The sequence below is a fragment of the Paramormyrops kingsleyae genome, chromosome 1 (genome assembly GCF_048594095.1).
Source record: "Paramormyrops kingsleyae isolate MSU_618 chromosome 1, PKINGS_0.4, whole genome shotgun sequence".
In the NCBI taxonomy this organism is placed as follows: Eukaryota; Metazoa; Chordata; class Actinopteri; order Osteoglossiformes; family Mormyridae; genus Paramormyrops; species Paramormyrops kingsleyae.
This window is the reverse complement of record NC_132797.1, coordinates 24,693,090-24,715,470: the sequence shown is the minus strand read 5'-3', so window position 1 is coordinate 24,715,470 and position 22,381 is coordinate 24,693,090. Positions and strand designations below refer to the sequence as shown.

General features: G+C 40.8%; 2 protein-coding genes across 7 annotated transcripts in view; one reads left to right on the top strand and one right to left on the bottom strand.

The window, feature by feature from the left end:
* Nucleotides 1–22,381, bottom strand: part of LOC111837862 (vasoactive intestinal polypeptide receptor-like) — a 61,591-nt gene that overhangs the window by 27,530 nt on the left and 11,680 nt on the right. For both annotated transcript variants that reach the window (XR_011991707.1, XM_023800281.2), the window contains exons 2-3: nt 21,154–21,241; nt 8,844–8,954 (exon numbers count right to left, since the gene is read on the bottom strand). Coding sequence is in view for 1 of the 2 variants with exons in the window: in XM_023800281.2 (XP_023656049.2) it covers nt 8,844–8,954; nt 21,154–21,241 (199 nt within the window). In the remaining variant the exon portion in view is untranslated. The remainder of the gene's footprint in view (nt 1–8,843; nt 8,955–21,153; nt 21,242–22,381) is intronic.
* LOC111837863 (G-protein coupled receptor family C group 5 member B-like) lies at nt 1,204–8,746 on the top strand. Of its 5 annotated transcripts, none has more exons than XM_023800286.2 (4): nt 1,204–1,354; nt 2,354–3,352; nt 3,456–3,562; nt 3,666–3,684. In XM_023800286.2, coding segments are annotated over exons 1-3 (1,101 nt in total). In that variant the 5' UTR covers nt 1,204–1,353; the 3' UTR covers nt 3,557–3,562; nt 3,666–3,684. The 5 variants fall into 5 exon arrangements, with proteins under 5 accessions (XP_023656054.2, XP_023656051.2, XP_023656053.2 ...); XM_023800285.2 differs by lacking the exon at nt 3,666–3,684 and adding an exon at nt 6,889–7,028 and having other exon boundaries at nt 1,205–1,354; XM_023800283.2 differs by lacking the exons at nt 3,456–3,562; nt 3,666–3,684 and adding an exon at nt 6,889–8,745.

Below are 22,381 nucleotides of genomic sequence, written 5' to 3'. Positions count from 1 at the left end.
GCCATACGAGCACTGATCCTGACAGTTATTAGGGGTCCAAGCACGTGGTGCTGAAACCCTATTGTTTTTAATATAATTATTCCTTCCATTTCATTCTCTTTCGCATATCCACGGTTGCGTCACGGGGGCAGCAATCTAGGCAGGGATGCCCAGACCTCCCTCTCACCAGCCACCTCCTCCAGCTCCTCAGGGGGAATACCAAGGCGTTCCTAGGCCAGCCGAGAGATACAGCATGTCCTGCGTCTGCCCGGGGCCTCCTCCCGGGTTGGACACGCCCAAAACACCTCCCCAGGGAACTGCGGCTCTGCTTGGAGCCCCTCCTGAATGTCCAATGCCCTGGTCCAATAGTTCATGCGGGCCACTTAAATTTTTAGACAAAATAGAAAAAAACAAGATACGCACAAACCTGCAAACAGCCAAAGGTAAAACTTGCAGACCAGGGAGGGGAGACACTATACTTACCTGCTTATTTACTTAGGCCTGTTTATTTAGGAACCAGCAGGTCAAATTTAATAATGATTTAAAAACACATTGCAAGCTGATACCTTGACACCCCTGGTTTAGATGCAGCTTATTAAGCAGTAATTTTTTGTAAACAGCGCTGCCTGCCTAAACATTATCAGATTATTATCACATTTACAAGCTAAAACTAATAACTAAAAGCAGTGAGATCACAATAAGAATAAGTTAATTGTTGACATACGTTTAATTTAACGTTAAATGGGCACAGATTTTCCCACCATATCAACATATTTTTCATTCATATGGGTTCATAGGGGGTTTTCTTTTCATGAGAAAATTCCCAAAACAACTGATAGACTGAAATGTCAGTGGTAATTTTGAATATATTACGTTACATTATTTTAATAACCATTTTAACCTATTTCCTACATACCCCCCGACCCCCCAGCCCCGCTTGTTTTGCCTAATGTAATTTGGGGAACCCTGTGAATTTAAAGCCTATTTGGCGAATGGCTCTAAAACAGAAGCCTGACAATCACTAAAAGTGCACTTAATAACCGTAAAGATAATCATATTAAGGTATTTGCATACGGCCTAAGTCTATATTTCAAAGCGCGATATACTCATCTTATTTCTGTCTCCATCTGGCAATTTTAAGGCGAAATTAAAATAAGAATGTTTCCTATCAGCTTCCCCGTGAGATGCTAAGTGAATCTTTTGATTTTAGCTCCCAAACCCGGGATTCAGCGCAGCATCACCGGCTTAGCCGACGTTCGCCTGGGCGCCACCTGAGCTTAGACCAGCACGGGACGTCGGTAATATTAGACAAAAAGTATTTCAGTCAACAGTATTCGCCAACTTTTTCACATCGGTGCACCCTTAACTACAACAAGTAGGTTTCGATAGTATTTTGTTTTTAATTTGTTTGCTTGGATAGTATTCGTTACGATATGGACCGTGAAACCGGAAAGGGGGTGGGGGGGTAACTTTTGGAGCATCACAAGAAATACACTATTACGAGAAAAAAAAAACATTTTAAAATACTTTAATGCAAACCGAAAAGACGTTATTATTTATAGTCGAAATTATATTCGGGTTTTATCCAAAGGTTATATCGGAGTTTTTCAAAGTCTAACTGAATAGGAGCACAGGCACGTGGTGAAAACGACTGATACGGACGATCGAGGTAATGCCGCGTCTGTACTTCGTTTAGACCAGAGAGCTTAAGCTCAAATAACCGGCTACGAGGTCTTCAGATCATGCGGGCCATTTAGGTTATTTTTCTTCGAAAAAGAAAACAAGATACCCATAACCCGCCAAACAGCCGACGGTTAAACTCGTCATTCCCCACCCCCGTCTACAATACTGACGTGCTTGCGTACTTAGACCTATTTATTGGCAGGTCAGATTTTATAATGCTTACACACAGACACAAAAACAGTGGCTGGCTGGTACCTTGACTCCTCTCATCTAGATACAGCTTATTAAACAGCACTTTTTAAACTAATTCTAACTTCTGCAAAATCAGAAATTGAATTCTCCTAATCCTTACAGTGGTCTCACAGCTTTTAGTCGTTAGTTTTCACTTGCAAATCTGTGGTTGTTACTGCCATATCATGCCTTTGTTTTCATCATTTATTTACAACATACAGTGCTTGTGGAAGGAGTCCTTTAGCCCTCAACATTTTACATTTTGTCCAAAGCAGCTCCTTCAAATTAACTGTGCTGAGTTTATCCTGAAAAATAAACACAGTCTCATACACTTGGAGTCTGTTACTTGCATGTCTGGACAGGCAGTTTGTGGCCTGTAATGGGTCCTACACACTGTTTTTAATGAATTAATGCCTTAGCCACCCATAAAATTATCCTGTTCTCTCTTTCTCTGTGTTAGTGATTGCAGTCCTTTGTGGTTTCCTCATCCTCTCTCTGGTGGGCAGCGGCTTCGCTGTGGATGAAGCTCCTCCTCGTGACTGCGGCACCTTCTTGAAGAGGCCCTACGTGGCCTTTTGTGACCTGGATGTGGTGTGGGACGTGGCAGTGATGACGGTGGCGAGTGGGGCAGCCCTGGCATCGATGATCCTGGCCCTCGTGCTGCTGTTCTGTCTGCGCCGCATCACAGCGCCCGACCGGCGCAGCGGGGTGGCGCCACTGCTTCTGCTCCTCGCCGGCATCCTCGGGCTCTGTGGCCTCAGCTTTGCTTACCTCATCAAGCGTGAAAAGCGTCTTTGTATTGCGCGCCGCACCACCTGGGGCACGCTGCTCGCCATGTGCTTCGGATGCCTGGTGTCGCAGGGTGTGCGACTGCAGCGGTTGGTGCAGGGTGCCCTTAGCCCCAGTGGCAGGGCCCTGGCAGGGTTGGCGGCCCTTTTGGCTCTGGTGGCTCCTGCATGGCTGCTGCTGAATGTGATGCCTGAGGACCTTGCGGCTTGCAAGTACAATTCACTGGACTTGGGGTTGATCTGCACCTACGTGCTGCTCCTGCTGCTAGTGGCACTGGCTGGTGCAGCCTGCAGCCTGTCTGGGGTGCAGCCGCAGTGGCGATGCAACGCTGCTTGGCTGCTCGCCACCTGCCTCAGCTCCTGCCTGTTGTGGGCCACCTGGCTCACATTCTACCTTTATGGCAATATGGCGCTTGGCTTGTCCTCCGCCTGGGAAGATAGGGAGCAGGCAGTGGTGTTGGCGGTGCAGGCCTGGCTGCTACTGCTGGTCCACGCTGCCCCCGAGGCCCACGCCTGCATGCATGCAGCCCCGCAGCCCTCGGACCCCTCCGACTCTGCCCCCTCGCAGGCTCAACCCCACCTGAGTGAGGCCAGCCTTGAAGAGGGCATTTCCCTGTCCCACTGGCAGTCTAGAGAGAACCAGGGCGTCTCAGTTAACCACAGCAATTCAGGTACAGTTCTTTCCTTTTTAGCACTCTGACCTACTCTGTGTGTGAACGTTTGAGAGAGAGTACAGCCCTTACTGTTTCCTCCAACCCTGATGATAATGATCAGGTACTTCTGGAAGTCAGTGGAACAGCAGCTTAGGAACAGGGCCCAGCACTGTCTTCCCCAGCAGCCACGACCAGCCTACTGATATCGTAATCCTGAACTAGGCAGCAGTGAGTGCAACTCCTCCTTCAACACCCCACACACACATTGAGGCAACCAAAATACTGAATTGAGTATACGGTTTTGATTTATGGACCTTTCCCTATTACTCAGAGCCTAAATACCATGGCTGCAAGTCGTACTCAAGTTCCACCTTAGCAATCCCAATCAAAAATTTCCAGTGTCACCACTGCACTACTGAAGGATGATTACCTGATCTCTAAATACCCGACTCTCACTCACAGGTAACTCCCAAGACCCCTGGGAATACACCAACATAGTATCTGCATATTTAAAATAAATAATATATGATTATCTGTGGAATTGCTGTGTTTAAGCTAAATAGTTGAACCATCATTGAATTGTACTATTCATACCATACGTAAGTAGCCCAGCCACTGGTCAATTTATTTAATCTACCGTTGTGGATATTGAGAAAACAGCCATTTGTAAAATGTGGGTGCTTTTGCTATATCAGGACAGTTGTTTTATTTTGCAACTTATGAAGGACATAAAATAGTATTGGAATACATGAAACGTAAGGGGCTGTCCCTGTCCACAACCTGGCCAGGATGGGATTCAGTAATACTTTAGGAGCAATTTTAGAGACATGAACTAGTCTTTTTACTGAAGAAGAAAATCAGGATACCTGAAAGAAACTGTGCAACAGAGAGTGAGCATGCAAACAAACACACATAAGCATACAGTGGAGTTGGGATTCCATCCCCTAATTCTGAGGTTGTAAGGCCAAGGTCCTACCAACCATGCCACTCCTGGCATGATATCTCCTTGCCCCTCTGTGCTTCCTCCATGCTACAGGCCCACCACCACCCTGTACTGGAGAGACAGTCTTAGAAGATGGATAGACCTACAGTATGTTTGTACTTTATTGCTAGCTCTACAAGTGACACTATTATTCAAAGGGAATTATTACCAGGTTGCCACTATTCAGTGATCCATTCCATGCCACACTCATTCTATGCCACAGTCATTTTTCAAAGTTAGCAGCACCATAACTAGTAAAATAACAGAGATGACTGCATTGGATGATCAGCCATGGTCCATACTGGAGGATGACAGATTTTGTTGGCTCTTTCACCACTTAGAACCTTGTTACAGTCTCCCATCAAAGCACCACTTTTCCGATATCTCACTGCCCATGTTATGTGATGTGGCTGCCACACACATTCACGAGATCTCAAGAAGTAATTTCACTGATATCAGTTTTAACCAGATTTGCAGAGTTCAAAGATTAACAGCTATCGGTAATCAGTACTGCAAGTGCCTGATGGGCAGGGCATGTGACAATAAAAGTTGTCCATCGGACAGGTGGCCATAGTTTAATGAACGAAAAAAATAAATCACCGTTTTGACTGCTGGTACGTTGATGCCATATGATCTGACCTCTTTAAAAAGACAAAAAAAAATGCCTGATTTGTTTTTGCGGCCATTCTCATGATTGTAAATTTGAAAAATACCAAATACCATGTATTGCAACCACTACAGAACATTATTAATGTTATAAATGGGTTGTGTGTGTGTGTGTGTGTGTGTGTGTGTATTAGGTTTATTACATTGTGGGGGACCAAATGTCCCTCCACAATGTGATAAAAACCTGTTATTTTCAGATCCCCACAAAGATCTGTGAATGCAATCAAAAATGCCAAGTCTCAAATTTTGTTTGGCTACTTATGGTCAAGGTTTGGGCTGGGTAGGGGTTAAGGTCGTTATGAGGGGATTAGTGTTTTCCCCATAGAAATAAATGGAGAGTCCCCACAAAGATATAATTACAAACCTCTGTGTGTGTGTGTGTGTGTTTCTGCATTGCATTTCTCTGTACATTCACATCCAATTTATCTCTTTTTAAAAAATGTATTATATTATTTGCAACCATTTTATCCTACTTCCTAGATAGCCCTGTCACCCCCCCCCCCAAAATGAAAGTGGACATTAGCTTTATGTAATGGAATTTGGAGGATCCTGACATCCACACTGTAAATCTAAAGCCTATTTAGCAAGTGGCTCTAAAATCAGAAGCCTGACAACCACTGAAAGTGCACTTAACTGGAAATCTTCATTTTAAGATATTAACCTTCAATAAAACAAAACTAATATTGCAATTTCACAATATTTTTTTAAATCATATTTATACTTCCCTCTGGATGCAATTTTAAACGAAATGAACCAAGTAATAATTTCCCTGCCATTGCTCTCCATCAGCTTCCCCGTGAGCTGCTAACTAAATCTTTTGATTTTAGCTGTCAATCCTGGGATTCTGTGCAGCATCACCGGCCAAGCCGACATTTCCCTTGGGCACCTCCTGGGCTTAGACCAGCACTGGGCATCAGTAATATTAGACAAAAATGTTTCAGTCATTGATATCCATTCAATTTTCTACACCGGTGCACAACCAGATACAGGAAGTAGGTTTCTATTTTTTTAATTATTATTTGAATTGCTTGCTTGGATTGTATTAGTTAAAACAAGGATTATGAAGCTGTGCCCAGGTAATGTTTGCAGCATCATTTAGAACGCAGTGGTGAACAATTAAGAAAAAAATACCTTCAAATACTTTCATGCAAACTGAAAACAGTTGGAAGTATATCCAAATCTTTTTTAAAGGTTGTATTTGAGCTTTTCAAAGGCAGACAGACAAACATAGTCATAGAACTAGCTGTCCTTCATGCTAATACTAAAATACTAAAAAAATAATTGAATTCTTTGGCCAGGCCAGCTGCGTGATGTAAAAACCTTCATCACAACACTATGTTACAGGGCCTGTTTTGTCCGGTTCTGCAGCCATGTACTGTTGGTGGCAATTGATGACGTTGGTTGTTAGGTTTTTGGTTCCCATTTCTTAAGAATTCAGTTTTACCTGGGATGTAGTGATGACAATATAAAGAAAAAATCTTTTGTCCACGAGTCATGTCAAACCTTCCTACTTTCAGCTTATCCATCTTCTCTTCTGTTTCATGCTTTTTCTCAGCAGCACGTGGTTGCGTTTTGTCAGTAGTTTGTAGCATGAGAGCCAATATGGCAAGTGGCCAAATTTAGACGGATTCGCTGACAAATTCCTTTTGAGTTTTTCATCACAGACTAAGCACAGAGAAAAATCAGATGGAAGATGAGGTAACGAAGCTGCTTCCAGCTATATGAAAAGTACCTACCACAGGCGACTGTTAGTTTGTGTTACCAGGGCATTTCAGCGCCTGTTTTGACATCTTTCCATGGTCTGCTGATTTAAAGGGCAAGTCACCATTGTTTTTGTTTGAGTTTTGTTCCACAAATGGCATAAAGTTCCTGACTGGGTTGTCTCGTCTTATCCTCCTCTCCCCAGAAATGGACACAGCTAGCTGCCTCTGCATATCCATCCAGACTCGGAACGCAGTGCAATTTCCTGGGATTCAGCAGCTGGTTCATATCACCAGGGGTGTAAATTCGCTGTACGGTGGTTTCCCCAGAAGAGCACGGTCGGTTTCATACCTAAACATCCAATGAATAAACGACAGCTACAAAGAGGGCCTCCTGGCTGAAACAGAGAGCAAGACCAAATATTTTGGTCCGAGTCAGACATGTTCATCATAAGGGTTTCCTGATTAAACTGGGGTGGTTTGAAAGTTGACAAATTTCCATTGCAATAACACTGCCTTTCAGCAAGACCACCAGAAAAATTATGGTGTTTGAAAGGGCTACCCTATCAAGTTCAGTGTTGGATTTTACATTTTTATTTATTTAGCAGATGTTTTATCCAAAGTAGGTCCTTCTTTTTAGGGAGCAGAATCAGCCAGTCCCTGGAGTAACAGACGACGTTCCAATCATAGGCGCAGCACCATAACATGCTGAGCCACATGGCTAAGGGCTAGAGCAAGTCACTATTTACTCCTGGGGAAATGAACAAGGTTTGATTCCTATACCTGACCAGCCAAAAAGCTGACAGAGGAGTTTCTGCTGCCATTTGCTGAACTGCTCAGTCGCTATAATCCATCATCCCCACTACCCCCCCCCCCCCCCCCGGTAGCCTTTGCAGGCTGCTGAACGTTACCTCTTCTCTGGCAGATTCCCAAAGGCTCCTCGCAAAATAAGACATACCTGTTTGATTTTGGTAAAGTGGGAGATTTGGGAGTCCTGTGCTGGCTGCCATCTACAAAAAAAGTGTCAGTGTCCTGAAAACTTAGCAAAATTAACACAATGCTGCTGTAGCTGCTGGGGTGGGCAGTACTGAGGGGTACAATGGCATATTGGGTAGAATTGGAGCCTCACACCAGTGGCAGTCCCTCTGAACAAAATGAATTCAAAGTGATATGTTAAATTGTACCTTCTCTAGCACTCTCCATTGTCATGGCCAAAAAAACCCGTTTGCCAATGTTCAGCTGCTCTACATACAAGATATTCAAATAGGAAAATAAATATTTGTCTGTTTGAAAACATCCCCGTTTTAATGGAACAGTCATACTATGGGAACCCTCTTGTCGTTATTTTACAGTCATGAATAGTGTTCACACACTGGTCCTAAACAGTTCTGAGGTAAAAAGTTCAAAATATGGTAACATATGTAGGGAGGGTGAGCAGGAGAGGCCAATCCACACGTGATTTATAGCTTTAGGCCAATACACAACGCATACCGATTTCACTCCAGTTCCCTGAACTCTGCAAAAGGCACTGCCGTATTTCAAAATCCTTTTTAAAAAGCTGATTAGTTAAGTTTCCAGACAGCACAGCACAAAACTCATTCTCTGGAGAAACTTCTGGGGAAAAAAATACCACTCACCTCATACTGATGCCCAATGATGTTAAATAAAACATTCTGCAATGCCTTCATCAAGACGCACGGCACTTAGGAGTACCCCAGAACATATTATTCTTCATGCCGGTAAACGCAAATTACTTGTAACAAGGCAATTAAGCAAGTTTAACAGGCAAAAGTATTTTCATTAACAGCACATTTATAAATTCAAAGTTATGAAGACATGCAAGAAATAAGACAGAAAAATACAATCAATTAATCTGTGAATTTTTTCTTCTAAATTTTCTTTGGACTTAGACCTTAAATATGCAGTATGTATATATTTTGCAATGATAAACTTGTAACATTTTCAAAGAATTTCTAGAACAGTAATTTATAGATAAATATTTAATGACTGTCCCATGTTTACTTATGGATAATATTTCATCATTCTTAAACTTCTTTTAGATAATATACAAATATTTAATTGTTTCTGCTGATGGCTAATATTGAATCAGTGTCACACTTGCTTCTTTTAACAACTGTTTTAGTATTAAAGGCATATTTACCTTTGTGATGGTCGCTGAAGTAACTGAAATATTTGGGACAGGAGATGGTGACCACCTCCCCCACCCTGGCTGAGGGCCAGCAGGCAACGATTTCCCACATGCCTTTGCAGCCTGTCAGGATGAATGAAGCTGATGTTTCAGCACATGGTCAGTGGGAACACCAGTCACATACAATACTACTACTGCTGGAAGTTTGATCCCGATATTATTCATGTAAATAGATATAGAAGTCACCCTTTCTGAAAAATTTTAGGAGCAGATAATGGTGCATATGCCTAGATTAAAAAAAAGAATAAAAACAGGCAGAAATTTCAGGTAGCCTTAAAAAGTTCAAATACTGTTTAGCACAACCATTGGAAAATATGTATATTCAAACATTTTGCATATAGAAAAGAACATCTAGCATGATAAAACAAAAACATACCAAGGTGCATACTGGAATTGCCATTAAAATGCTGACAAATAAAAGAAATTGAATTTGTTATCAATTGTAAAACAACAAATCTCTTTTAAAATGTTACTTTTCCCTTGATCTCTGCAGTTAATCAATTCATACACAACTATCTTTGGCTTACTGGTCACTGAACGGAAGCTAGCAGCACTTGAACCTAATTTGGGTCCTTGATTACTGCGTGCTTGAGATATGCATTATATAGACAAAAGTACTGGGACACCTGCCCATTACACCTACAGGAACTTTATGACATCCCATTCTAAATCTATAGGCATCAATATGGAGTTGCCCCCCCTTTGCAGTTATAACAGCTGCCACTCTTCTAGGAAGGCTTTCTACAAGATTTTGGAGTGTGTCTGTGGGAATTTTTTGCCCATTCACCCAGAAGAGTATTTGTGAGGTCAGGCACTGATGTTGAACAAGAAGAATCTCCATTCTAGTTCATCCCAAAGGTGCTTGATGGGGTTGAGATCAGGGCTCTGTGCAGGCCAGTTCAGTTCTTCCACACCAAACTCACCCAACAATGTCTTTATGGACCTTGCTTTGTGCAATGGGGCACAGTCATGCTGGAACAGAAAAAGGGCCTTCCCCAAACTGTTCCCACAAAGTTGGAAGCATAGAATTATCACAAATGTCTTTATACTGAAATAGTAAGAGTTCCTTTCAGTGGAATTAAGAGACCTAGGCCAACCCCTGATAGATAACCCCATATCATTGTCCCTCTCTCATCAAACTTTACAGATGGCACAACGTTAAGGCAAGTCATGCTCTCCTGGCAACCGCCAAACCCAGACTCGTCCATCAGACTGCCAGAGTAGAATGATTTGTCACTCCTCAGAACACATTTTCACTTTTCTAGAGTTCAGTGATGGCGTGCTTTACACCACTCCATCCGAAGCTTGGCATTGCACTTGATGATGTGAGGCTTGCATGCAGCTGCTCGGCCACTGAAGCCCATTCCATGATGCTCCCAGTGCACAGTTTTTGTGTTGGGGTTAATGCCAGAGGAAGTCTGGAACTCTGCAGTTATCGAGTCAGTCCATTGGCGACTTTTACGTGCTATGCACCATAGCATTCAATGACCCCTTGCTGTTACTTGACTTGGTTTGCCACATTGTGGCTGAGTTTCTGTTGTTCCTAAATGCTTCCACTTTGCAATAATACCACCTACAGTTGACCGTGGAATATGTAACAGGGACAAAATTTCATGAACTGACTTATTGCAAAGGTGACATCCTATGACACTGCCACACTTCACTGAGGTCTTCAGAATAAGCCATTCTTTTCAAAAATGTTTGCTAACCTGACTGCATGGCTTGGTGCCTGCTTTTATACACCTGTGGCAATGGGTCTGAACGAAACACCTGAATTCAGTTATTAAGAGGTGTGTCCCAGTACTTATGTCCATATAGGGTGTTATCTGTCTTGTACATCACTTTGGACAAAAGCATCTGCCTGATAAACCAATATGAATGCACTGCAGATGGCGCACACCTGGATCCTGCATTCACTGCATAGAGAGGTATTCCAGCTCGCACACTGCCCAGGGTTTTAAGCTTAGGACACCTGGCAGCTTAACAAAAATTAAAAAAAAACTTGATGTGTGTCCTGGCACTTGGGAAGCTTGTGCATGTTCTGGGTTCCATCACGTCAGTCGTCATGGTAGCAACCTTCTTGCTTAAGGGCAAAGGGAACCCTGACTGAAATTACAAGCGTGTGTCTGCAAACAAGTGCATGAGACGCTGCAGCTCCTGAAAATTTGTGTGCGGTGAGATGCTGCCAGCTTGTATGTTCCTATTCAGATATTTCTTAAACATTTACTACAATGAAGGAAAAAGTCATTTAGGCTTTGTTTCTCTTTGCCGTTAAAGGGAAAGCCATTTCCACTCAATACCCACTCCTTCCTCTCATCCCTATTTTATGGTTCACCATCCCACCTACTACAAACCTACAATGTTTACTCAGGAAAGACAGAAAATTATACCTATGGACAAAACCGACCATGGAACAAAACTGACCAAAAACATCATATGACCAGATCATACTTTCACAGTCATTGTGAATTCCTGGGAAGAAAAAATAAAAGTAATAACAGATTATAAATACAGAAACCAAATAAGCATTCAGTTCCAATTCTGCTCTGGTTATTGAAATATATTTATTATTTTTTAATTTGTATACGTTTGGGTCAGCAGATTCAGAGTGTAGTTATGTACATTAGAATGTATGTTTTATTTTGATCCATTTCCATCAATGAAATGATAACATTTGCATAGGATATACTGTACACCAACTTATGATCAAACAAGCCTTATTTACACATGAGAGGAGGAAGGTTAAAAGCCAGGATAAGATTAAACTCTGCAGCCTCTTTAGCTACCTAAAATGTATTTACAGGCTATTATCGCAATCAACAGAAAAGTTTCCCTCCACTCTGATTAAACAAATTTCTCAGCGAAATCATACTGTAGGTTTCACCAGGTTCTCATCCTGCAAATGTGCAGGTTTCTTTTTGATAATATATTTATTATAAAATTCTTTTTTATAATAGTTGATACTTTATTGATCCAAATGGGGAAACTCTCTTTATACCTGCCCCAGATTGTTCTCTGTAGGTGTGAGCAAGCTTACTGTGCCCAGGGAGCCAGGGGTTAAAGGCCTTACTTAAGGACCTGTAGATATGCCAAGGCCGGGCACAAACCAGCAACCTTCTGATCACAGGCACAGAGGCTTAGCCCACTGAGCCACTCACTGCCTCCAGAATGGGTATCTTGCATGATACCACTACATCACTAGTGCTGAAGTAACCTTAAAAATACAGCAACTCCGTCCACAATACACAATTGGATAAGTTGGTCTTCACTGTCTTTAACACACACACACACATACACATACAAAGAAGGTTCAGAAAGATACAGCATGTTGTCATGACAACAGGACAGAGTGAACGAAAATCAAACATTATTAACTAGGTGAGCATGGAAAATGGTCCCAGACAGAATGTGTTGTCCCAAACTGCACATACCCCTTTGGCCAGGTTTGCTGCCTGTCAGCTGGGATGGGTATCGTTAAGATTTTATCGATTTTGAAATTAATTTTGAGGCAAATATGAATGAGCTGAATTCATATTACTGAATTATAAAAATGAACTTTATAAACTGTGTATTTTGGGATTGAATTGTGGAGCTGAATACTTTTGTATTGATTATTTTACCACCGAAATTGCAACTGAAATATTTTCAACTGAAATATTCAATGTTTAAAAGAACATTGACATTAAATTACAGCCCCCAAATATTTAAGCTTTACTGAATGCAATACGTTTTTATTCAAGCATTATTAAATGCAGTGCATTTTAATTCGATTAGTGTAATTCAACATGCTTTTTTGCATCAACCACTTTAGTCATTAATTTACTTCCATAAGTATAACATTTCCTAAAGTGAGCCCACACTTTTGAACGCTTTATCTTACCTGTCATGGTGACTGGAGAGGACAATATATAAACACACACCTACACAACTAAAATGTGATTGCGTGATGCCTGCATTGTCGTCATCATTATGGGGTGGTTTAGAACTTAAAAACGGCACCATGTTAGGGGGCTTTTCCACTGCAACAGGTACGGTACTTAGGGTACGGTACTTTCGGTACTTTCTCTTTTCCATTGACCGGTTGCTTACAAAAAGTTCCTGTACTAAAAGGGACAAACTGGGGTGCTTTTCTGGTACTTTGGTACTTTGGGTTGGGACTTTAAATACTATCCTTGTCGACTCGTTATGCAAATAGCCTGACTCTGAAACACTATACAAACGCTGTCTTGAAAAAAGTTAAGAGAATAAGGATAAACGAAGTAAAAAAATAAAAGATTTAACTGTGATCTAGTTGGAAGAACAGATACAACAAGATCAGGATTACTGGGACAAGAAATTAAGTATTTTGTATTATTTTGTTGTAATAATTATTTGGGTATTTATAAAACAAAATGGAGTTCGACTTAAATTTTTCACAAACCCGTCTGGGAGTGATTTAAACAGCAACAATGAAAATTATTATAATTGTCTCGGAGAACGCATGCAAGGCTTATACAAAAGTAGCGGAGGTAAACTTTGAACTGATTTTTAAACCTATATTAGATAATCCATTAAAGGAATAATCATTAAAATTAGCCTAACTGGTATCTCTAAATGGTGTGTGTGTATGTATGGTCCAGGTATTGTCACACCCCGATCGTGCCGATCCTCCTGTGCCACGCCCCCCTCGTTAACCTCATGTGGATTCCCAGTGTTTAACTGCTGTTTCTGATTGTTGTCATTAGTCCAGTGTATTTAGTCCGCGTTTCCATTTGTTTCCCTAGTTCTGTCATTAACGTTTCGTGTGTTCTGAAGTGTGCTATCCCACGAATAAATCCCTTTTGTGCATATCCACGACTCCCCTCATCTGGTTCCGTGTTGGAAAATGACAGGTATACCTTACCTTGTGGGGACCAAATGTCCCCACAACGTGATGAATACCCGTTTTTTGCCATATGGGAAAACCCTATTTTATAAGAATTAGTGGCTGCAATGAAAAAACAAAAAATGCAAAAACTCATATTTTGTTTGGTTACTTATGGCTAGGGCTGGGTAGAGGTTAACGTTGTCATAGCATTAGCATTTTTCCCATAGAAATGAATGAGCGGTCCCCAAAAAGGTATGATTACACGACTGTGTGTGGATGGATGAGTGTGGCCAGTGATAGGCTGGCATTCTGTGCAGGGTGTCTTGGGTAAAAATACCATTCCAATGGTGACACTTGGGAAGACCAATGAAAGTACACCAGAGGATATTTGCATGATATGGACATTTTGTATTCTTGACACAAACACCTTCTCGCAGTGTTAATTTGCATTACCCATGTATTGCCAAATGTTAAAATAACATTTGCATGTTATTTCATTTGCTGCATGTCAAAGGACAGGAAAGGTATCTGTTCTGAGGTGAGGCATAAGTGATAAGGCATAAATAATTACCAATTTACTCAGTACATGTCCTGCCTCAGCTTGGTTTCTCCAGGGTGGTATAAAGGATATGGGGATGTCTTTGAACGTGGGTAAATTTCTTCAATCCGTGGAACACTCATGTGGGTGGTAATGTTTGTGTTTCCCAAAACTGGGAATTTTAAATGTTTTTTTTTTTTTTGCGTTAGTGCATCCTTACTCAAGCTCCACTACATATCTTTGAAATGTGAGTTTTGTTTTATTTAAATAGGGGTGGTAACATTTCAGGGTTATTTTGTGGTAATCATTATACTGTAGTGGCTGGTTGCCAAGTAAACAGGCATTTCCCCCCAGACTAACGTTTTTATTTTCCCTTTTTGGGAACACATGGTGGCAAGGGCCGTGGCAGATCTTGGCACGGGCAAAATGGGCAGTTGGCGAGGGCGATATCTTTGGGGTGTCGACTTTGCACACCACCCTCTGGGCAGTCTGGCTTGCCTCAGGCTCCACACGAGTTTTGACTACCACTGCTATGATGGCTTCCTGTTTTGATCCACACATTCGGAGAAATATCTCAAAACTATTTGCTGTTTAATATTTAATAAAGTATAATTATTCTGTATTACAGCCATGGAAAAATTAAGAGACCGCTCTATTTTTAAACAAAAATGCATTTTTAAACCCTGGCAGAAGGCAGCAGGTTGCTTCCAGGTTAAAAATTTCTAAGACAGCAGTACATAAGAACAAGGTGAAGCAGGAGACACTGGGAACGACCAGAAACCAGCCAGGTAAAGGGCAGGAGGGACTTTCTAATGCCAGAGATGACTGTTAACTTATGACAGTTTCTCATGAATCGTAGGATGACATCAAGTGACCTTCAAAAGGAATGGGAAACATTAAGTGCAGGTTTGAAGTGAACTGCTAGGACAGGATCATATCAGGCTTCTAGAAGCAGGACTGAAGTCCCGTAAAGCAAGGAAGAGGCCCTTCATTAATGAGAAACAGAACTACCATCCCTAACTTCAGTTTTAAGAAAAGAAAAGATACATTCAAAGGTATATTATTATTATTATTATTCTTCACAGACACACACCCATACATTGACAAATGAGTGAAACAAAAATTGTGCTGTGGTCTCAATTTTTTCTGTGCCCGTGTTAAAAAATTCTGCTGAACTATGAAAAACGGATCTGTTGTTCCTTGCTGCTAAGATGAATGGCCATCAGTAGAGGAGGCTGCTTTCTTTGAAATGAATAGAATCAATAAAAGTAAAGTCCCTCGAAAACCAAAAGCAGTACAAAGCTTGTTAATTTGAGCCACACCTATCTCCCCATCCCTCTTCCTCCTGCATGCTTGTCTTTTTATTTACATTTTTATTTTTTCAATTTCCTTTCGAAGATGGAAGTGGTCTCACTTTGGTTGAAAAATGTACTTGTAATTTGATTTGCCTTTTTCTTAGCAACAATCCTTAAAAAAGACATTTTTGATCACAGTGTTTACATATATATATACAGTGGGTACGGAAAGTATTCAGACCCCCTTCAATTTTTCACTCTGTTATATTGCAGCCATTTGCTAAAATCATTTAAAATATTTTTTTTTATTTATTAATGTACACACAGCACCCCATATTGACAGACAAAAAAAAAAGAATTTTTTAAATTGTTGCAGATTTATTAAAAAAGAAAAACTGAAATATCACATGGTCCTAAGTATTCAGACCCTTTGCTCAGTATTTAGTAGAAGCACCCTTTTGAGCTAATACAGCCATGAGTCTTCTTGGGAAAGATGCAACAAGTTTTTCACACCTGGATTTGGGGATCCTCTGCCATTCCTCCTTGCAGATCCTCTCCAGTTCTGTCAGGTTGGATGGTAAACGTTGGTGGACAGCCATTTTTAGGTCTCTCCAGAGATGCTCAATTGGGTTTAAGTCAGGGCTCTGGCTGGGCCATTCAAGAACAGTCACAGAGTTGTTGTGAAGCCACTCCTTCGTTATTTTAGCTGTGTGCTTAGGGTCATTGTCTTGTTGGAAGGTAAACCTTCGGCCAAGTCTGAGGTCCTTAGCACTCTGGAGAAGGTTTTTGTCCAGGATATCCCTGTACTTGGCCGCATTCATCTTTCCCTCAATTGCAACCAGTCGTCCTGTCCCTGCAGCTGAGAAACACCCCCACAGCATGATGCTGCCACTGCCATGCTTCACTGTGGGGACTGTATTGGACAAGTGATGTGCAGTGCCTGATTGTCTCCACACATACCGCTTAGAATTAAGGCCAAAAGGTTCTATCTTGGTCTCATCAGACCAGAGAATCTTATTTCTCACCATCTCAGAGTCCTTCAGGTGTCTTTTAGCAAACTCCATGCGGGCCGTCATGTGTCTTGTACTGAGGAGAGGCTTCCGACAGGCCACTCTGCCATAAAGCCCTGACTGGTGGAGGGCTGCAGTGATGGTTGACTTTCTGCAACTTTCTCCCATCTCCTGACTGCATCTCTGGAGCTCAGCCAAAGTGATCTTTGGGTTCTTCTTTACCTCTCTCACCAAGGCTCTTCTCCCCCGGTAGCTCAGCTTGGCCGGACGGCCAGCTCTAGGAAGGGTTCTGGTCGTCCCAAACGTCTTCCATTTAAGGATTATGGAGGCCACTATGCTCTTGGGAACCTTCAGTACAGCAGAAATTTTTTTGTAACCTTGGCCAGAGCTGTGCCTTGCCACAATTCTGTCTCTGAGCTCTTCAGGCAGTTCCTTTGACCTCATGATTCTCATTTGCTCTGACATGCATTGTGAGCTGTAAGGTCTTATATAGACGGGTGTGTGGCTTTCCTAATCAAGTCCAATCAGTATAATCAAACACAGCTGGACTCAAATGAATGAATAAAGAATGATCAGAAGAAATGGAAAGCACCTGAGTTAAATATATGAGTGTCACAGCAAAGGGTCTGAATACTTAGGACCATGTGATATTTCAGTTTTTCTTTTTTAATAAATCTGCAACAATTTCAAACAATTGTTTTTGTCTGTCAATATGGGGTGCTGTGTGTACATTAATGAGGGAAAAAAAATATTTTAAATGATTTTAGCAAATGGCTGCAATATAACAAAGAGTGAAAAATTGAAGGGGGTCTGAATACTTTCCGTACCCACTGTATATAGTATTATTCATTGCTCCTGCTTCAGGAAAAGGTGTAATTAATACTCTTACACAAAAAAACAGGTGTTATGAACTAATACTTGGTTAGGACTGGGGATGGATATCGAGAACCGGTACTGAACAGGTACCGGTTCTGGACTGGGCAATAGCACAATACCAATCCTATTAATAAGCTCCTGGACAAAGGGTGCCACTATCTATTTTTGCCATTAATTCATTCTAATGGTGCTTTTCCACCCCAACAAGTATTGCACTTTGGGTACTTAAAAAATGGGTTGGCTTTTCACTGGCATAAAAACTGGTACCGGCGCTGAATAACATCACAACGCAGGGTGGGGTATTTTGTACTGAATTCAAAAAAGGGTAGTACTGTATATTAAATGGCTAGACGGTGTGCGATATTAATACATCACATGTTATGCACATCACTAGTCAGCTAGATTGAGAATAGGGTGTCCCCCCCACATTTCATAATTATTCGTTTGGACCCCCCCACATTTAACATAAAATATTAGGTTTATGCCAGTGTGTCCCCCCACATTCAAAATGCTTCTGACTCCCCTGCTGTACGGACATTATAGTGCAAGGAGTTTGTTTCATTAAAACATTTTTACTTTGTCATAGGAAAAAAACTTAGCTAGCTTTGCAATTTTAATTATTACTTTTACAGATTATCTAATATAGGTAAAAAAAATCAGTTTAAAGTTTTCCTCCAATACTTTTGTGTAAGTGTTGCATACGTTACCCGAAACAATTGTAATCATTTTCATCGTTGCTGTTTAAATCACTCCTAGACGGTTTTGTGAGAAATTTATGTTGAACTCCTTTTTCCTTTATAAATACCCCAATAATTATTACAACAAAATAATGCCACCCTAGTATATTATACAAAATACTTGATATCTTCTCCCTCCAATCTTGATCTTGTTGCATCTGTTCTTCGAACTAGATCACAATTAATGCTTGGGTTTTCAATAATTATTAAAAAGTACTGCCATCGATAAGCAGTATCGGTATTGATATCAGTATCTATAAAATCCTAACAATACCCATCCTTAGTCAGGGATACATGGCCGTCAGTTACCATGCAATGACCTCCAATTCAACTCATTCCTCTGATGCATACAAGCCAAATAATTCACAAGCTAGGAGCTCGCAAGGAGCAGCAGGTGGACAGGACAGATTCAAACCATAAGCTGGTGTGTGTAACTGGCCAATTTATAAGAGCAATAATGAACCAGTTGTACATTCTGCATTCTAGTATTTTTTTTTTTATTTAGTGATCAGTGGTCATTGTTGACACACCACAGCAAAATGTGTCCTCTGCATTTAACCCATATATGACAATGAGACATAGCAGGGGGCAGCCAATTCAACACCTGGAGAGCAGTGCTTGGGGGCGGTACCTTGCTCAGGGTACCTCAGTGGTGCCTTACTGGTGCTTATCTTTCAATTACAAGTGCACTTCCCTAACCATTAAGCCACCACTGACCACTTGTTTTTTTATTTATACATTTTTTAAAATATGCTGAATTAGTGCATTTATTTTTAGTATTCTTAATCTTCCAGATTCCCTCTCCTATGCATCTGACTTTCAAAACGGGGAGCCATCGGTGGCACATTAAAATAACCATGACAACTGCATTGCTTTTCATTTATAATAAGTTGCACTGTCACCACGTTACTGACTTCTGCTTCAATCTAAACGTCCAAGCGGTAATCAGTTCACTATTGTTCCCTAAGAACGATAATAAAAAGATGATAAACAATGGGGGACAAAAACAGAACTTTTCCAGAGACCTAAACATTAATATTCAAATGCAGCATGAAATGAAAAGAGAAGCACTTAATTGTTAAAAATTAGCAACCATGTCAGCTCTTCTGGAAGTGAGCTGTTCATAGCAAATATCCGTCAGCAAAGACCCCAGGACCATTTTAGGAAGCCTTATAATCAAATAATAATTTTAATTTGTTATTGTACCAGTGGGTTACAAAAGTGCAATGAAATACATAAAATAAGTTTCCCCCACTATCCAAAATCAGTGTTGCTATGAAACCTTTTATAAGCCACAATGGCAAGAAACAAAGAAATAATTGCCATTAATTTATATGGGACCAAATAACACATGAAATATAAACTAGCACTAATATATAGTAAAAGCAGGAATGATAGGATAAATACACAGCCTATATCAGTGGTTCTCAATCCTGATCCCGGCGCCCCCTGTGTCAGAATGTTTAACCTTAATCAGGCTTATGTGATCCTTAATAAGCCCTGACCTCAACCCCATTGAACACCTTTGGGATGAGCCAGAATTGAGGTTGAGAGCCAGGCCTTCACCTCCGACATTAATGTCTGACCTTACAAATAATGTTTTGGATGAATGGGTAAAAATTCCCACAGACACAGCAAAATCTTGTAGAGAGCCTTCCCAGAAGAGTGGCAGCTGTTACAGCTGCAAAGGAGGAACCAACTCTATATTGATGCCTATAGATTTAGAATGGGATTCCTGTAAGTGTGATGGTGTGGTAGAAAAATCAATGATAATGCAAATATAATTGTAATTTCAATCAGTAATTACCAAAGAAATTCATACTGACACTTTAGATTTAATTACAATGATTATAATGATGAATTGCTGCTTTGGAACAGTTATTATACTAAAGATGTAATGCAGTAATGCAAGCCTGTGTAAATAATAGGTTTTCACTTTTAAAATTAGAAACGTTTTATGAGGAACTACCCAGATAGCAACATAGGAGAAGTAAGATGAAGAAAGTTTGTTGAGATGAGGTAGTGAAACCATGAGAACAATCTGCTTCTACAGGTTGGCCCTGCCTTGGGCGTCTATAAGCAGAAGAAGCCAGTGTCTTCAGATATCTGACCCCGCCCTGAACTGTCTGTAAACTGTTGTGTTTTTTACTATAAAAGATGTATGCACTTGTTGTTCAGGGAGCAGATCACGAGACGCATGAAATACTGATGAGTCTCTGCTCCCCCAAAGCTTTGCGGTAATAAAGTTTTGTCAGACTGTTAAGCAAATCCACTTCTTCGAAATTTCTACCACAGAGGCCTGGTGTCCCAGGTGTAGTTTATATAAACCAGTAACATAGTTATTTATCATCAAAGTATTATGTACTGTATAGGCCTATAACTGTATGGGTTATAATTGTACATGCCTTTATATGATTGGCAGTGTAATAGGTTTGTTCACATCAACTTCACCACAAACATGCGAGTAACTGTGATGAGCTGGCAATATTGTTATGACATGAAGGCTACTTTGTCGTTAAGCGGTAGGAATTTTTGCATTGTGTGTGTGTAAGACTATGTATGCATGTATTGTATACAAGCAGGTTATGTTCAACATGAAGGTCTACAGCCCAAACCAAAGTACTTAACACATATCAAAAAGAGGCAGAAATCATAACTGGTATATAAATACCTCAATATCGAACCCAAACAAGAAAATGGTCTGTGCCCAGACCAAACCACAGAACATATAGTTCTGTACAGAAGCCAAGCCAGACCAACTTCCAAGTGTGGATTAAAATACATCAGTCACTACATCATGCTCTGTGAATGCGCAAGATCTGTCCCCCTGCTGCGTCCTGACCACACAGCTAGAGGAGGTAAGGCAAGCTACGCTATACTTTATTGTCCCCAAGGGGAAATTTGTTTTGGGCTCCAAGCCACTGCATTCCATGTAGTGTTTAAGGACTTGCCAAACTCACCTGAGGTGACGTTTTCTAAATTCTTCTCACACTGCTGTCTTTGTAGTTCAATTTCATTCTTGACGTTGCACATTTGCACAGGCTGTACCTGTAAACATAGAAATGTATATATTATATAGAAACAACACAAAGAAACACACAGTGTCGTTTCACAGTTTGTCACATATGCTCCACCCCTTCATAGCTCTGTACTAAAACATTTTCAGAATGTATATGTTCCATACTTTCATTTAAGGAATATACTGTTTCTCACAGATTTCAGTTCTTACTCAATGTAAACAAAAGTATTTACAACCAAATGATGGCAGAATTGGTCATATTGGTCATGGTAGAAACTACTGCTGTCTTGGAAATCATAAGAAAAGCATGAATGGGGAGGTGCCTTCACTGGGATGGGCGTATTTAGAATGATGCACTGTATATACACAGACTAACGATAGACTAAGATACGTAAATACAAGTTTTCTTCAATTAGATTCTATTTTCACAAGTGAAAATATTAAGTGACGTCATCCATAGCAACAGTCTAGCAAAAATCACATATATGCTACAGTAAACAGAGGTCCTGTTTTACAGCTGGATATTTTTAGAACATCACAAGACTTTGACACTTAGTTGCGATCACAGTCCGGTTGTGTTTATGTCACCACCTAATCAATTTTGCTCGTTGTTATTGATACACATACTGCCCTTGTGTAACTCCAGCCTCTAAAAAATGTAAATAGATCCTCACGCCCACGAGTAAAAGTCTAGGAGAAGGCCTTCCAAGTGTCTTCCAATTAAGGTTCTGCACTTTTACTTTCAAAAAGTTTATTCCCTCCCTGTGGGTACAGTACAGCCTCACTGTTCAGCAATGGGGTCAAACAAGTCAAATATCCACCCACCACCTGGACAACCAAGATAGGAGCAGGTAACGGCAGGTCAGTGCAATAACTGGAGGAAAGTGTCAAAACTGGGCCAGAACACTTCATATTTTGCTGTTCAGAAATGTCACATTTAATATTTTTTCCCCCATGCTAAAATGAAGGATATTTCTTACTCTTTTTGCCAATCTACACCTCTCCAGTCACTTTCAAAAACCGCCCAAAATTACCCACTTGAAATGCAACAATTTTTTGGTTTGGTTCAACCAAACATATTGGACAATTTCACCCTCAAATTTTCTCACAGAATCAAAAAACCACTAAACTGAGTAGCAAAACAAGGGTTGAAAAAGTGGAAATGAAAG